The sequence below is a fragment of the Rhipicephalus sanguineus genome, chromosome 6, assembly GCF_013339695.2.
Source record: "Rhipicephalus sanguineus isolate Rsan-2018 chromosome 6, BIME_Rsan_1.4, whole genome shotgun sequence".
Taxonomy (NCBI): domain Eukaryota; kingdom Metazoa; phylum Arthropoda; class Arachnida; order Ixodida; family Ixodidae; genus Rhipicephalus; species Rhipicephalus sanguineus.
This window is the reverse complement of record NC_051181.1, coordinates 169,052,820-169,070,250: the sequence shown is the minus strand read 5'-3', so window position 1 is coordinate 169,070,250 and position 17,431 is coordinate 169,052,820. Positions and strand designations below refer to the sequence as shown.

General features: G+C 48.4%; 1 protein-coding gene across 1 annotated transcript in view; it reads left to right on the top strand.

Moving 5' to 3' along the window:
* Positions 1 to 17,431, top strand: part of LOC119397704 (intermembrane lipid transfer protein VPS13A) — a 1,038,245-nt gene that overhangs the window by 169,019 nt on the left and 851,795 nt on the right. Inside the window, exon 22 of the mRNA XM_037665124.2 lies at positions 8,739 to 9,035. Within this exon, the coding sequence (XP_037521052.1) occupies positions 8,739 to 9,035 (297 nt within the window). The remainder of the gene's footprint in view (positions 1 to 8,738; positions 9,036 to 17,431) is intronic.

Here is a 17,431-nt window from a genome sequence, read left to right as displayed (position 1 = left end):
GAGCGGAACTTGAGAGAACCGCAAAAGAAAATCGAGCCAAAGAAAAGGTGGCTGTAATCCCGTACCTTCACAAATTGTCTCACAATTTAAAGAAAGTCGGGCAGCGTTCTGGGGTAAAGGTTGTGTTTTCGGCACCTAACAAGCTTTTGAGTTTGTGTAAGTTGAGCTGTCCTACAAGGAAGCGGAAACCTGTTTGCTCCATCGGACGCAAAAACGCTTACGTCTCGTGCACAAGAGGCGTTGTTTATAACATTCCTCGTTCATGTGGAAGGCATTACATAGGCCAGACTGGCAGATGCCTCAATGTTCGCTTGCTCGAGCACAACAACAAAATCAGGAACAATGCCATTGACGGACACCTTGCCGCCCATTGTAAGAAGTGTGACACGAAGCCACAGTGCGCTCCACTGTTCAATCAGACAGTTGTTCTGTATCGGCACTGTGACAAAACGACCAGAGAAATCGTAGAGGCGTCAGAGATAGCCAGGGCAGGTAACAGATGTGTCAGTATTCAGTCTGTCCTTTTATCTGTGAAAGAGCATGAATTCTTGGCATAGACACGTGTCTATCACCTTCTTTCAGTTCATTATTGCAGCTTCAAAGGGTGCTTGTATATGCTCTGTTTCTGCAATAAAAACCTTTGTTGATAGTGAGCGCTTGTCCTGGTCACTTCCTTGTCCCGTGTTCTTTGTTGCGCTATGGTTGCTGATGAACAATGAATAACCAACACGCCCAAACGTTCTCCCTTCGAGAGGTAAGCACTCCCTGAAGCCGTCTTTAGCGGGTGCTATGCCAGCACCTTTTGATATCTGGCAACATTCCACCTCTACTGGAAACGCATGTGAGCATACGTCCTGTTATGTTTGTTTTCATATACTTTGCTGCGTACCGTTGCTGCTTGCATTGTAATGCCATGTTTTCTGTGGACGGAATAATTACACAGAAGCACTTGATAATCGGACAGTGCTGTGTAGTGTCGGGGAAGCTGCATGCAGTCAGTGTGGGATGCCCCATGTGTGTGTGTGTATTTGAGCTGGCGTTATTCGGTGAGCCTCTGTTTACGATCAATCCATGTATCCTTCACTTGTGGAATCCTTCACTTGTGGGATCCATGCCGGACCAATGTTCATCCCCTCTGAGGAGTCGTGCAGAAGGTGCCTGACGACTGAGCCAGGAGAATGTTATGTAGCGCTTTCTATGAATACAGTTTATAGGGGTTATTTTGTAAGAAACAGATCCGCGCATGCCAAACTGTGCCGTCTTTGGATCACACCGCGCACTAGAGGAGTGTAGTTACTCACTACTAGTGCTACGCATCAGCCCTAACAGTCAGAGCTGGACCCCTAACCTGTGGTTTGCGTTGAGTCGCGACCACGGCGGGTTTCAGGCCAGTGGTAACAGAGACGAGTTATTTGCCTGACGCAGTTTATTGTGCCAAAGCGCCACCAACGCAACAAAATATACAGGTAGGAACGAAGTGGCAGAGAAGTTCCGCACGACAACGTCAAAACAACAACAAAATGGGAAGCACACGAGATGGAAAGCGATAAGGCTCGTACTCACGTCTCGTGGCTTCGCAGTCCGGCCCTGAGACAGTAAGTCACCTCACAATAGACCGGGCGTTGCGCAGGGGGTGTGGCGGCTGGGTGGCTCTCGACTCGATCGTGCTGTGGTCGTCACCGCTGTTCGAGTCGAAAGACGTGGACCTCCCCAAGAAAGCGGCGGGCTTTCCCTGGGGCCTGGAGAGGAGTCTCTCCAGAAAGGGCAAGGAGGGAAACGAGGCATCTCGGCTTCGGCCAGGGAGCAGGGCGCGAAAGGCTGCGGGAGCGGCACAGTGCGCTCTCTCACGCAACCCCTCTCGCCACTGCGCGTACAAACGTAGCACGAAGCCGAGGTGCCGCCGCGTTAAAGACAATGGGTTGCGTGTGCAACCCCACATCCCCCCTTCTTAATTGAACCCTTTAGCCAAAAAGAGGATCGCCATCACCTGGGGCTTAAGAGGAGGCTACTGGCTCCACCTGGAACACGGCGAAGTCTGTGTCGATGAGGGAGCCGCACGGAGACGCAGATCACCGTTATCGCTTAGAGCGCAGTCACCAGATGAGTCGGAAGAAGGTGTCTGTGAATGATAATGCAGGGTAGCTTGACAGTTGAAGACAGTAGTCAGGATAGCCGTCAGGACAGTCGTCGGGACAGTTGTCAGGAACAGTTGTTAGGAACTTGACATTTTCAGGAACTCGGGCAGCTCGGTCAGAATTGGCTCGGCTTGCTTCTGGCGCCGCTCGCTCGCTTGGATTTTGGGGCCCATGGTGTTGAAAGGGGCACCCGGATAGACGGATTTCAGCGCCAGACCGCAGGCCACCTTGATTTGCGTTGGTCGCATCGCCAGGAGGGCGTCGTGTCGACGCAGGAGAGTTGGCTTGGGCGCTCATCAATCGTTGCCCTCTGGTGGGGTAGAATGGTTCCCCTCCTTTCCTCCTAGTCCTTGCTGCTCCTGCCGCTCTTTGTTCTCCTTCTCTCTTTTTCTTCTAAGGCTTTTGGAATTGAAATTCGCCCGACGCCTGCGGTGAGCCGGCTGCCACCCCCCTCTCGAGCAGCGGGATACAATGCTCGTACCGCGGGTGCACTCCGAAGTTCGATCGCGGGGTCCGCAGCTCTTCGTCGGGCGGTGCGGTGGTTATGTGAATTGTTCTCCACCGAAGCCGTTCGGGACCGGATGCTGTTTTGCTGTTTTTCATTTCGCCTTGACCTTGGGTGTTGCTACAGGCTTTGGTGTCGCCGCTCTCTGCTGTGGCACGGCCGTTGGATGAAAAAGTGGCCGTGGCTGTGGAATGCGTGTGTTGAAAGTACCGGCCTTTGGGGCGTTTGCCGGCGAAAACGGTCGTTTCAGCTTGGCTGTTGTTGAAATGCTGCCGGTGGGTGATCTGCGACTCGAACAATAAGTTAGCCCCTCTCTCACTCTCCGAAAGAGCATGCGCGTGCTCGCTCTCGAAGGCTGCATGCTAGATATCAAAGGAGCATCCCGTCCGATATCAAACACAATAAAGCCCCTACGAACCGGACAGAGTTAGTTCTGCCGAGATCGCAAGTTGTAACGTTCCACTGAGCTCGTACGTCGAGCCGGGCCTTCGGATGCCACTGCCTGCGGGCGCGGGGGAGTGTTTCCCTCGGACCACTCGTTCCCTCTGTCATAGTAGTGTTTGAGATCACAGACATGCACTGGTCCGCCGATCGGTCTTATCATCAAGTCCGTCAGCTTGTACACGAGAGAAGAGACAGTCTCTCCTACCCGGTATGGTCCTATCCACTTCGGTGCCAGAGAAGCTGAGAATTTGTTACTGGCATCTCTTAGGACATGATTGCGCTTCAGCACCAGGTCGCCCACTTTGTACTGAACGTCCCGATGAGAGCGGTCATACTGCGCTTTCTGCTCCCCACGAGCAGTGCTCAGGTTCCGTTGTGCTTTGCACAAAGCCTCCATCACCTTCACGCGCAGCCCAGTTGCATAATCTGCGCTTGCCGATGAAGGAGCCAGTTCCGTGCTGTGTTCCTGTAGAGTATGTTCTACGGGATTCAGCAGCTCTCTTCCAATATTGAGTGGTGGGGGTAAAGCCAGTCGAGCGGTTCACAGTCGTCTTCAGAGCAAATCCGATTTCAGGGACGCAATTGTCCCAATCCTTGTGCGTCCCCGCGAAAGCAACAAGCATGTGCTTGATGTTGTGGTTTACACGTTCGGTTGGATTTGCCTGGGCATGGTACGTGGTTGTTCTCTTGTGCTTAATAGGGCAGCACAAGAGTCCACGAAAATTTTGGCGGTGAGATAGGATGCATTGTCCGTAATTAACTGCTTTGGATAGGCGAATCTCGTGAATACTTCGATGAGGTTTTCCATAATAATGCGTGCCGTCCGCCTTCGTAGGGGGAACAGTTCCACCCACTTAGTGAAGTGATTTGTGACAACGAGAAGGAATTGGTTTTCTCTCGGTGTTCTTGGGTAAGGTCCCATGACGTCACAAGCCACTATTGATCGTGGTGTTTGGCTTCGGACCGGCTGCATGAGCCCGGGCGGTCGTCCACCACGCGGCTTCACGCGTTGGCACACATTGCACGAGCGGGCGTAGCGCGTTACATCCCGTTTCATGCCTAACCAGGTAGCAAAGTGGCACAACTTAAGGTAAGTCAACTTAAGGCCACTTGCATGCCCAGCGATGCACGTATCGTGAAAGTAGCGCAACAGTGCTCTTCTCAACGTGCGTGGGATCACCGCTTTGAAGGACTTATGTGTATCCTTCTACGCAGGAATGTATCTCAGCAAAGTGCCGTCAGTGTCAAGCAGGTAGGAATCCAACGCGCTCACAGCATTACCAGCTGTTTCAGAGCGCCGCGCATTAACAGCAATACCAGCTGCGTCAACATGCGCCGGGGCCGCACCGCCGGGCTCCCGGAGCCCCTCAAACAGCTTTTTGCAAAATGGATCCTCCTGCTGAGCCTCTAATAGCTCCTTCCTGCTGAACACGTTCCCCACTGAACTGACGCAGTCCAAGTGGTTAACGCTCTCCTCAATTGAAGGTGGTTTGCCCGCCCTTCTGTGAGGACTCTCGCGGTCGAGCAGTGTAGCAGTTACTCTGCTCTTAGGCTGAGCTTCGCATGTGTCAGGATGGGTATTGATGTTACCCCTCATGACAACATCGAGCATCACAACAGTGTCAAGGGGGCTTGCAGTGCGGCTCTGTCTGGGATAAACTGACGATAAAAGTTCACCAGCCCCAGAAAGCGTCTCAGTCCGCCTATGTCTGTTGGTGACGGGTAGTTCAATAATGCCTGGACCTTGTCATCACACGGCAGAAGGCGACCGTTGTCCAACGTCAAACCCAGTAGCGTTACTCGGGTTTCTGCCATCTGAGTCTTGGCCGGGTTTAGCGTTATTCCCACCGACTTCAGAAGCTCCAGCACGTCCCTGAGATGGCGGAAGTACTCGTCAAAGGTTCGTGAGTATACCACGACATCGTCCAGGTAAGCAAGAACGTAGTGCCACCTTGCATCACCTAAGACTTGGTCCATCAGGTGCTGGCAAGTCGCAGGCGCATCGACAAGACCGAAAGGCATTCGGGTAAACTGGAAAAGGCCCCTGTGACAAGTGAAGGCAGTCTTCTCTCGGTCACGGGGATATACCTCCACCTGAAAGTATCCTCTGCTAGCATCGAGCGTAGTGAAGTACTTCGCTCCGCCAACATTGGACACGATCGAGGGAATGCTAGGAAGCGGATATGCATCCTAGCGTGTTACCTCGTTCAGGCGATGGTAGTCAACAGGAAGGCGGGTCGTCCCATCCTTTATTGGTACCAGCACCACGGGAAAAGCCCACGGGCTTTCTGACCTTTCGACAACGCCTGTATCAAGCAGTTCGTCCAGAGCGCTGTCAAGCGCTTTCCTCTTAGCCAAACTCACCGGCCGAGGATTGCATTTCCAAGGAGAAGCATCGCCTGTCTCAATTTTGTGCCTAACTAGCGCAGTGCAGCCAGGCTGTTCTGTGAATATGGCGTCATATTCATTCAGAAGCGATGAGAGGCGAGCTTTCTCTTCCACCGTCAAACTGCTTGAGCTATTGAGCAGCGGGTGGTCCCTTTCACCCCGCTCTGCAGTGCACAGTGCCTCCGCAGAGGGGGTTGGGGGACGCGCGCGAGGGGAGCCGTTCCCTCCGGCGCGTTCTTTCTCCGCGGGTCGGTTTGTCGACCCGGCAGAAACATGTACGAGTGACTTTTTCGGGCAATTGTTGGGACGGTCTGCGCGCGAAGCATCATCGAACGTAATTGTCTCTGACGCTTTTTGAAAGGAAACGAAAGGTTTCAGGGTGCCACATGCTCGCTCCCTATATCCTCCGTTGCAGACATCAATAACAATGCCCATCTTGGCGAGGAAGTCTGTACCAAGAATGATAGGAACCGACAGTCTGGGGAGGTAAGCCAGGCGTTGCCGGCTAACCCATTTCTCCCACCGCACTACTAGCCGAGCGACAGCGCTTGCTTGCGCCGAGCCGCTGGCAAGCCAGAAAGTCACATTACTCGATCTAAGGCGGATAGCACTCCGACAGAGATGATCGTACACTTGTCGCCAAATAGTGAAGCGCTTGCCCCCCATGTCTAATAGCGCAAAAAACCTGCACCGGGCGACTGTTAGCTCAATAAGGGGCACTGGTGTGTCGTTCGGTGGTCCAGAACGACATGCCAGCGGGGCTAGGAGTTCATGTGTCTCACTGAGCACCGCTTTGTTTGCCGCTGGCCATGCAGTGTTGCTCACCGGCGGCCCCGCTAGTTTCCCGAAAGCGTGTGCTCTCGGATTGCGGGTTGCCAGCAATCTCGGGCGAAATGCCCGAGATTGCTGGCAACCCGCAAGCCCGAGTTCTTTGCCTGACACAGTTTATTGTGCCAAAAGCGCCACCAACGCAACAAAATATACAGGTAGGAACGAAATGGTGGAGAAGTTCGCACGACAGTGTCAAAACAACAACAAAATGAGAAGCACACGAGATTGAGAGCGATAAGGCTCGTACTCACGTCTCATGGCTTTGCAGTGTGGGCGTTGCGCAGGGGGCGATGGCGGCTGGGTGGCTCCCGACTCGATCGAGCTGTGGTCGTCACCGCTGTTCGAGTCTAAAGACAAGGACCTCCCCAAGAAAGCGGCACGCTTTCCCTGGGGCCTGGAGAGGAGTCTCTCCAGAAAAGGGCAAGGAGGGAAATGGGGCATCTCGGCTTCGGCCAGGGAGCAGGGCGCGAAAGGCTGCAGGAGCGGCACAGTGCCCTCTCTCACGCAACCCCTCTCACCACTGCGCGTACAAACTTAGCGTGAAGCCGAGGTGCCGCCGCATTGAAGACAATGGGTTGCGTGTGCAACCCCACAAGTTATGCTTTTGAAAAACCATTTTTATTCTTCCATTTCCCTTGCATGGGCATGCAGCATCCTGACAACATTGACGGAACAGCCCTGTGAGGAAGCAGTACTTATAAGGGCGCGTTCCGCAACATGCTTACGTCACGATTGGTTTAGTAATCCTCTGCACAAAAATGCAGCGACCACAGCAGCAGATTTTTCTTGTCGAAAGACAAGAAAAATTCTTGTCTTTTGTAGAAGTGCGCTCTTAGATACTTCCAAGTGTAGGAGGTCCCTCCATGGCGCTCATTGGAAAGTTGTTGATTTTGTTGCTGCAGCTTCTCTTGGTCAAGTGGCGTACCCCATTTGGGCATCCAACAACATCACATGGACGCGGCATTTTGTCGAACTTTCCGTTAGGGCGACTTTTATGAGTATGCAACGCACACGCAGCAGTATGTGATAACAAAACTACCACTGAGACGTGAACGCGTGAGCGGAGTGAAACCCTATGAAAATGAAACTTTTGAACCACCCGCACTGTTCTCCATGGTGACGGCAAGAAATTTTCCTTTCCATGAATCAAACAGAAGCACACAAGCAGCATTTTATTATGTCTTGTAATGCCCAGAATGTTCTTTTTTATTACAAATAGTTTGATTACTAGGAATTAATTGTACTCTGGACATTATCCGGCTCATTCCAAAATGTCCCACTGGTGGCACGTATCGTCCTATATTTACCCTGATTTCTTGATTAGTAGAGGACTGCAGTTGATAATATTGATATTTCAGACATTCTCAAACATCAACCTTTCACTCTAGCATGGTGTTTCCCTTTAGTGTCCCTGTAACGAAAAGCAACAGACAATTAGGCTAACGAAGGCATAGAGGACTTTATTTGTAATGTTTTAACTGCATTGTAGTCATTCTGATATAAATGTGAAGAAATAAAATTGGTGAAAAGACAACTTGTCGCCAGCAGGGACCGAACATGCAATCTTCGAATAACGCGTCTGATGCTCTACCGATTGAGCTACGGTGGCAGTCGTCTACTTTATCAGGTGTCTTTGTGCATGTAAACCTGGGAGTGTCAGTGCCGTTTGTGGCCATGCTCTGTTTTTCTAGATGGCGTCACTTAGTACTTGATCTTTTCATAAGGTGGCAGCTGACCAGTAAGCCCTTGCATACTACCTGAAGGCATCAAGTGTGCCAGAACAAGACCCTCGCTAGGATTGAATGAAGGAAAGGAAAGGGCTCATTTTCCTTTGTTAGACACAACCTAGGTCGTGTCTAACAAAGAAGCCCTTAAATTCTCCTCTCTGGAGTACTTACACCCTCGGCTTGTAACCGAGCTTGAGATGCGAAATCAGTGGTGCCCAGCCTGTTTATGTGCCTCTGTTGGAGCATGGCTCCCAGCCTATATTCGGAAGCATCTGTAGTCACTACCTTGAGTAACAAGAGGTGTAACACAGGCTATGTACGGGTCCTTGAAAACTCTTCAGTTTAATGAGTCAATACCTAATGAAAGCGGTCGTCATGTTATGTTGTTGGCTTATCATGGATCCTATTAATTTAGGATGATATGAATATTTTGTGCAACTCAAGTACCATTAAGATTCTACAGTACTTATTTACGATATGTCGGAGGTATAGGTACATTTCAGAGGGGCCACCAACCACAGCAGGGTCGCACTGCTTCGCTTGAGTTCACAGATTTCACCTCATCCTTTGGTAGAATGGACTGTTTGTTAGCCAGGTACATAGTGGTCAAAGGGAGGTAAAAAAAGAAAAATTGTGAAGCTCTTCCTTTGACCATGCAGACGAACTGCCTGTTGGAGGAATGTTTGTGAATACAGTGATGCAATGCAGGTTCGGACCTGTCGGCATCCAACCACTCGGACGAGGAGGAGGAGGAGGGATGGGGCCATGCGTTGGATGTGCCGGGCTTTGATGACAATGTGTCGGCCAGCAACACCATCAACTCCCTGCTGCGTTTTGTGCTGAGCGAGGTGGCCCTACACCTGGCTCGCTCAAGTGACCAGGCGGAGAAGCCGTATCTGATGCTACGCTTGGAAAAACTCTGTGCTGATGCTGCACTCATGGAATATGGCCCTGCATTACAGGCCACCATTAGTGGCATTTATTTAGTCGACAAGCTTCACATTGGTGAGTACTGGGGCCACAACCGGGATTTGCTTTGGACGTGCCTTCAGCAAGGCCACATTTGCTGTTCTTGGGTGCATCGCCCTTTGAACGCATCAAGTACCGAATGCTCATTTTGTAATTGCCTAGCTACCGTGCTGTGTGTATTTTGGTGCAATACTGGCAGGAATTTTCTGTTTTCCGTCAAATACTCATTCTTATGTTCTGATACAATTTCTTCAAGCACCACTTGGGGTGCAACTGAATGTATTCCTTGAAAATATCTATTCGCTTGTGCATGCAACATAGGAGTGTCATATTTCCTTTTCTTGAGCCTTATTAGGAGACCACATCTTCGGATAGACAGTATAAAAAAACGTGAGCATTAGTCACTTGACTTGCATGAGGTATACGATACCTGGTATGATGCACGAGTTGGACTTATGCATTGTATAATTGACCTGCAATTTAACCTCAGCTGCGTTGACATGATTCTTCATACGGAGTGTGGTGAAGATTATACAAGCATACATGTGCATCTGGGAAAGGCAAAAAGAATGGTATGTATGCCCTCCTCAGGTGCTAGAGCAGGGCTCTCAAACACTCGGCCCGCCGACCTTTTGCCAGTGTACGCACATGACACTCTCCATCCCATATTTTTTTCACGACATTGCTAAATGGTGACCACATTGTTTTCTTGCCTATCGTGATTAACCCTTCGAGGGTAGATTTTTTTCACGAAATGCATCCCAAAAATGTGACTTTTTTTATTACTTAATTAGGTTATTCAAACGAATATATTTAAGAAAAAAAATTATCTAACATTTTTCTGGGTAACCATAAAGCGAAAAAAAAAATCATTTGAGTTGTTACATACACATCGTTTATTCGTGAGTAACAGCAAGATAAATTAAAAAAAAAATCTATACAGCTGTTAAAAAATTATACGTTGAAATAAACGTCTGTGTAGTTCACAGACGTACAAAAATAATGCACAAAGTGGCGTTAAGGGGAAACACGGGGGGGAGAAAAGCCACTTTTAATCCAGTCAGCATTGTCTCTTTGTGCGCGCCTTTGAGATGTCGCTCACTCGTCAACATCTGAGTCTTAACTCAAATAGTAACTCCTTGTATGACGGGCTGACATTTTCTGAATCTGATTCTGATTCGGCAGTCGAGCAGCGATTCGGAGGAATCACTTGCAGCACAGAAACCTACGGCACAGAAACCTTGCCTTCGATGCCTGTTTCATCGGTTGTCCAGTGTTGTGTGCTGGGCCCCCTCCTATTCCTGCTTTATATTAATGACCTCCCCTTGCACACCCCTGTGAAAATACGCCTTTTCGCAGATGACTGCGTCCTATATCATACTGTTAAATCTCCACTGGGTCATGCCACTCTCAACAATTCCTTCTCTCACTGTTGTAGCTGGTCCAAATCTTGGCAAATGAATATTGACTTCTCCAAGACCGTCATTATGTCATTTACCCGACGTTCATGCTCCTTGACTTTTGACTATGGTTTTAACAATGTCAGTTTGTGCAGGGCGTTTGAATTCAAGTACCTCGGTATCCTTATGACACACAATCTCTCATGGTCTAGACACATTGGTTTCGCATGCAGCAAGGCCCTTAAGAAATTAGGTTATTTACATCGTACGCTCCGTCTTGCTCCTCAAGAAACCAAACTGCTTACTTACAAAGCTCTCATTCGCCCCATTCTAGAATACAGTTGCATGGTGTGGAACCCACATAAGAAAGGTGACGTTAAAAAACTAGAATCCGTTCAAAAAGAGCTGTGCGTTTTGTATGCAAAAGATGTGACAGGGCTTTTTCTCCGTCGAATTTTCTTCCTCAATTAGGTCTCACTACACTTGCGAAGCGTCACCATGTTGAAGGCCTGAAATTTCTTTACAGTCTAATCAATTCTCCCCGCCTCGACACTCTAGACAGTTATCTTAAGTTCTCCAGACCTTTATCTACGCAGAGCAACCATGCCCTTAACATTGCAACTTTTTTCACCCGCACTGACATGTTCAAATATAGCTTTTTTCCTGCAACTATAGAAGCCTGGAATTAGTTGCCCGGAAGTGTGCGTTGCTTACTACTCAAAGAATTTCTGGAAGCCTGTTCATGAATGTGGATTTGCTGTTATTGTGTTTTTTCTCTTTTCCCACTCCTGCAATAGCCTCATTGAGACTGCAGTATGTAAAAATAAATAAATAAATAAATAAATAAATAAATAAAGTGAAACTGACGCAAACCACTGCAAAATTGCCAGCAGGGTTTTCACTGTATAATATGGCTTTTGTTGGAACTTAACGGCTTTTAACTTAACAGTGATGCATTCCTTCTCTCGTTTGTCTTGTGAGCGTAGTTTGGCGCTTGCAAGCGGTGCTCGTCCGCAGTCAAAGCGGCACTCATGTAATGTGAGCGCCTGAAGCATCGCGCAGCCGCTGCTGCATGTTTGTCAAGCGGCCGATCGCAAGACAAAGCTTGCTGAACCATGACACCTGGCTGCGCATTTGTTGTTGTGGAGCTGCTGCTTTGTGATTATGTCGCGTACAATTATATTGAACAGTGTATGTCTGATTTTCAGCACATAAAGAACGGCGCGGCCGCTAGGCTGACTTTGTCAGATTTGACGCTATATAACTTCTTAGCAACCAAACTAATGCAATTTTTTTATGCAGAATGGTAGATGATGTCCTTGACTTTAAGCAGAGGAACTTAAAACATACCTGCCAAGTATCCCGGATTACCCGGGAGACTCCCGGATTTTGAACGTTTCTCCCGGTTGTACGGGTCATAGGAAAATCTCCCGGAAATCCAGTTTTGCCCCGCGCGTCCAGTGCATTGCCCGCCCTGTGCGTCACGGTGACGCGAGGTGGGACGTTTCGCGTACAGATGCGCTACACGCAATTTAAAAATGGATCCTAAGTGTGTTATAGGTTATATCTGCCGTTAATATTTCGTAGACGATGCGTTTGCGTACACACAAATCTATCCCACAAGTTATCTCGCCTTCAAAATTTTGTGTCACTGCTGCTTTATGTGGAGAGCCCAGCACTTAAAAGGGTAGCCGTTACCGATGTCTGTCGAGATAGCGTGTTCACCAGCGCTTGCGACCGTCCCCGTCTCAACGGCGCCCCTTATGGTCCCTTGCCCGACGAAATAACTGGTAAGCAAGCGACGACAGGCCTCGCACGCGGAGCGATGTTATCGCATGTGCCCTTCGTGCGACGGTGACGGCCGGGTCGTTTCATCTCTGCTTCAACCGCGTTCGTCCCTACATCTCTGCTTCAACCGCGTTTGTCCCTAGCGCTAGCGTGCATTTACTCGCACGTGAAACAGATGATGCGTAAGCGATGTTATCGGTTTGGACTCTGTACAGATCAGCGGCGACCGCAAAATCCCGCTGACAGTGTCCATATAATCGCTATCGCAGTGCCCCCCCCCCCCCACAGTCAGCATACTTTAGACACCCCCCCCCATTGAGTAGATCTCCCGGATTCCGTTTCTCCAAACTTGGCAGGTATGTTAAAAAAAAAACTTAAAAATGGCCTCTTTGAGAAAACTATTTTCAAACTTTGCCATTTTTGGTAAACCACTTACGTTTCAGCCCAATTGTCGAGTAAAACGGAGCGCGATAAAACCACCTAAATTATTTTAGAAGAGAGCGCAAATATCAAAGTTAATATGTACAGATTTTCATTATGCTCACTTTAACTTGTTTGCAGCAATAAATTCCTGAAATACATGTACATTGTGGGATTTGCCGTGTTTGTGATTTGTTCCTTCAAAAGTGCTTTGACAGGTAAAGGAAATAATAGGTTCATAAGATTGTATTCAACTTGTCTTTGACGGGAATAAATATTGTGACCAAGAAGTGTGCCGTTTTCTCCCTAGGTGCACTCAAAATTGAGAAATCACGAAACTGGCGGAAAAGTTTATTTTGTGGCCAAAATTTATATATTTCTTTTTCAGGCGAACGAATTTTTTTACCAAACTAACTTAGAAACCATTGTTCTTGGTCTAATGCCTAGGCCTACCGTAAATTTCCTCAAAATTGGGAATGGTGACCGGGACCTCGTGTTCAATCTTATCTGGACATACCCTCCTGTCAAACCCTACTATTTCGAACTTGGACAAATGGAATTATTCTTTTTATCAAACTATTTTCTAGCAGGACGATGCATAGGAAAATCTACGGCTACATTGAACATAGCCGGTACACTTGAGACTTTGAACAACAGACAGCGTGAAATGTCCCAAGAAGTTGGCTGTTGTTCATAAGAGGGGTGTTGTAGTTCGGGCGAGTTGGTAATCCGTGAACTTAGCTGGTTTTAACGCGGTACATACGAGAAGAAGACACGACACATAAAGAAGAGACAGGTAGGCCTGTCTCTTTTCTGTGTCTCATATGTACCACGCTAATACCAGCTAAGTTCGTAAGAGGGGCATCCCTCTGGGTGGGCCATGGATGGATGGATGCACCCTTTGATCGGGCGGCAGCTCACACCACCTAGCTGTGGTGTCATTAGGGCGCCATGACTTGGCATCATGTGCTTTCTCCGATGGTTCCTCATCATTGCACCCGTTGTGACACGAGGTGCTATCTTGTACACATTTTACGATAAAGTGGAGCACAATATCCCGAGAGGGTGCACACAGCCACTAAGCTAAGGGGAAGCACCCTGGAAGAATGCGTCAGGATCGTTAACTGAGGGACTGCATAATGAATTCAGAAATGTCATCAGGCTCGTGCCTTAAGAAATATAGGATTATTATAACTGAATAGTAGGGGTGTGCGAATATTCGAAATTTCGAATATTTTTCGAATAGTGTTTGCTATTCGGTTCGATTCACACTGGAATTTTACTATTCGAACTTCCCAAAAACAAATACAGTCAATGTCTGATTGAAAGTGACCCCTTCAGATTTTTAATTTGCGTCACCTCATTACACTCTCGTATTGCGGCAAAGCTGCCTTTCAAGCTCCGTTGCGGTGGAACTTTGCCAAGACACAGTCAACGTCCGATTGGAAGTGGTCCCTAGATTTTCAATATGCTGCACCTCAACACACCCCGGTATTGCGGCAAAGCTGCCTTTCAAGCTCCGTTGCGCTAGAACTTTGCCAAGACACAGTCAACATCTGATTGGAAGTGGTCCCTAGATTTTCAATATTCTTCACTTCATCACACCCCCGTATTGCAGCAAAGCTGCATTTGAAGTTCCGCTACGGTCACAAATGCAGTGATTCCACTCCTGCGCCAACTGCGCCAAAGTGCGCCAAATTGTATTTACTGCGCCATCCTGATAATATCGACGAAATTTGCGCCAAACTGCGCCAAAGTCTCGGGTTTGGGGGCGTCTATCACCGCCAATCGCACCGCCGGCGCGTCAGAACATGTGCAGCTCGATCTTGGGGCTACCAACAAAGTCGCAATCATGGACCAAGAATTATTCCGCTCAATAAATAGCGCTCGCGCGTGCGTTCCGAGTAAGCCACGATGCCATACACGGTGCCGACGCAGCTTCTGTTCTGCAAGTCGGCTCGACAGCAAAACGCGCTCTCCGCAGAGGCTCGTGACGTCTAGGCCTATCGGTAGCGAGAAAGTGCGACGGCGATTCATTGGCGGACGTCGTCTGTTCCAGAAACGCTGCTGATAGCTCGTTTCAAGCGTCGCACGGCACGTAAGGAAAGCAATGTTCAGTAATAACTACATGAGTGCCGCTAAAATGTCTGTCACTTCTGTTTCCGGACATCGCGGAATGAAATCTGGGATCGCTCGCAGTAGATATATGGGACAATATCGAATTTTCCTTGCTTCGCGTTTATGGAAGAGCACGCAAACGGTGGAAACGCGTTGACACTTTTCCTCAGATATACTTTATCCATGGATCTTCATCCAGAACAGCTTTTTCGTAATTCCTTCCGCCAGCATGTCCGAGTTTGTAATCACTCTGCGGCAAATACCCCCTAAAAGGCCCTGCCCTTTCGAGCTCACGTGCTAGGGTTCCAATTCGAATTTTTGTGCTTGCTTTTTTAAAAGTGTCATCTCATTAGTAAAATCATATCTCCTGGTCGGAGCAGCCGCAAATGCGCAGCTGTCAGTAGCGGGCCCGTCGCTGACGGCCCACAGTGAAGCGGCTATGCCATGTTACACGTCCGCCCCTCGCTTTCGGGGGTCAATAGCTAACGGTTAAAAAAACTCAGTTTCGCTTAAGAGCGAAGCAATGAATGCGATACCAAAAAATTGTATTGTTAAACGAAGTAAGACTAGCAGCTAACTCTTTTGGATCCGATCTCGCGTAACTCAACAAAACGCTGGTTTAAGGGAATATGGCCCCTCCAGGAACCGAAGCGTTTTCTTGCTCTGAGTTCTCTAAACGCGAAGTAAGCATTGAGAGCACAGCAAGTTTACGAGTCGTCTCCACCTTGAGATAGCGCGCGCGCAAGCGACTGCGCCCTTCGAACGATGCGGGCCCCCCACCCCCTTCCGCTCCCCTGGCGTCCCTTCATGCTCCTTACGAAAGACGGGCGGGGCGTTTCCTCTCTGTTTGATGAGCAATCGACGGCAGCCCCGCACGCGGGAAGATATCTCATGCGCTGTCCGTGCGGCGGAGACAGACGGCCGGCTAGTTTAATCTCCGCTTCAGCCGCGTTCGTCGCCAGCTCTCGCGAGCTTTTACCCGCGGCTAGAATGCGCGTGGTGATGTTATTAATTTGGACTTTACGCGGAAAATTACGGCAACGGCGACGGCAAAAATCCACCGAGAGTGTCCATATAATTGCTATTGCAAGGGTCAATGTACGGGGCAGATTTTGCGCCCCCCCCCCTCTTAGGTGATTAGGGGGGGCGCCCCCCCCCTGTGCGCACGGCTATGCTCCTGAGATGATTTTTCCATGAGATTTGCAATGAATCGAAATATTTCTAGCCTTCATAAGAGCCCCATAATAATACTCAGGTGCTTGAATGTTAATGCAATATGCTTCTGTATTGCACTCCAGGATGTAAAATTCGCTGCTCCAAAGTGCTCCCAGATGCAAGATTATCTGCTCCAAAGTGCTCCAAGATGAAAATTTTGCTGCTCCAAAGTGCTACAAAACGGAAATTTTGCTGCTCCAAAAATTGCTCCATATCAGAAGTCCTCGGTAGCATCACTGCAAATGTATTAACTCAAGAAAACGCTGGTTCCAACATGGAGATGAAAGATGTGGCAGAGTTGGGGGCTCAATTATTGCTGTTTTGGGCTTGAAATTTGCGCAGGAAGTCTGAAAAATCAGACGCCGAAGCTTTTTAGCATTCAAAATTTCAGTTGTTCTTATATATCAATGTCTACGAGGCAGATTTGGAACTCCAGACTTGAAGGGAGCACACCCTTGTCCGCCACATCAGTTGTGCTTGCACAGAAGTTGAAAGAGGAGGAGAGGCTGAGGAAATGGCATCTTTGCCTATGACGTGTAAAGTGTTGTCGGCAACACTTTGGTTGCACCAAATCATGTACATAAATACAATTCGGCCTCTACATTGCCTCATTCTTGATAAGACAACTATGAAACACCACCCCACCAGTGCTTCATCAACCTAGTGAAAAGAAACACTTTCATGTTGCTATCTCATAAGAATATGCTTAGGAATCCTCTCTAACTTTTTTTTCTGCTATTTCGCTTCGAAGTATTCAAAGAATATTCTAGAAATATTTGAGAAATATTTGAAAAATATTCAATTCGATTCGCGCTCACACTTCAATATTCGAATTTGCTTCGCACCCAAAATTTTGCTATTCGCACAGCTCTACTGAATAGCTATATTTTAGGAGCATTCTTTCTCAAAGCTTGAAATTGATGAGCACGTTTACATTATCAATTTATTTGTGTTAATGTCTTCACTGCGCACTAGGTGGCATCGCGATTTCGTGAGATGTTCCGCCACGAACTGTTGGCGTATAATTTTATTAATCCAGAAACAAAGCAGTCTAAGTCACTTCTCCTGCCCATTTCCTGGCAACCGTTGTATACCCGTTCTATTGGATTTGGTATGATGTCTGTCTTTTGCCTAGCAGGTGACAAAATTAATTGACAGCACTGCCTCTTCAAGTTGCTGTCTGACACCATGCCAAGATGCATGCTGAGCCACCGTATATTTTTGTGTCTAATCCCGCCCCTGCATATAATTCACACCCCCAAGTACAAGCCACGGAAATATAACCTAAAAAAAATCCCCGAATATTCTTGTTTAAAAAAATGCGTATAACAGCGGTGCTCACTCAAACCACGTAAACATCACCGTACATGGGGTGATTTACCAACAACATTGCGCATGACAGCGGTGCTAAAAAATTTCGGCAGATCCCACGTACTGTGGGAATCTATGTAATGTGAAGCATGCAACGGGAAGGAAACTCTGGCGTAATTT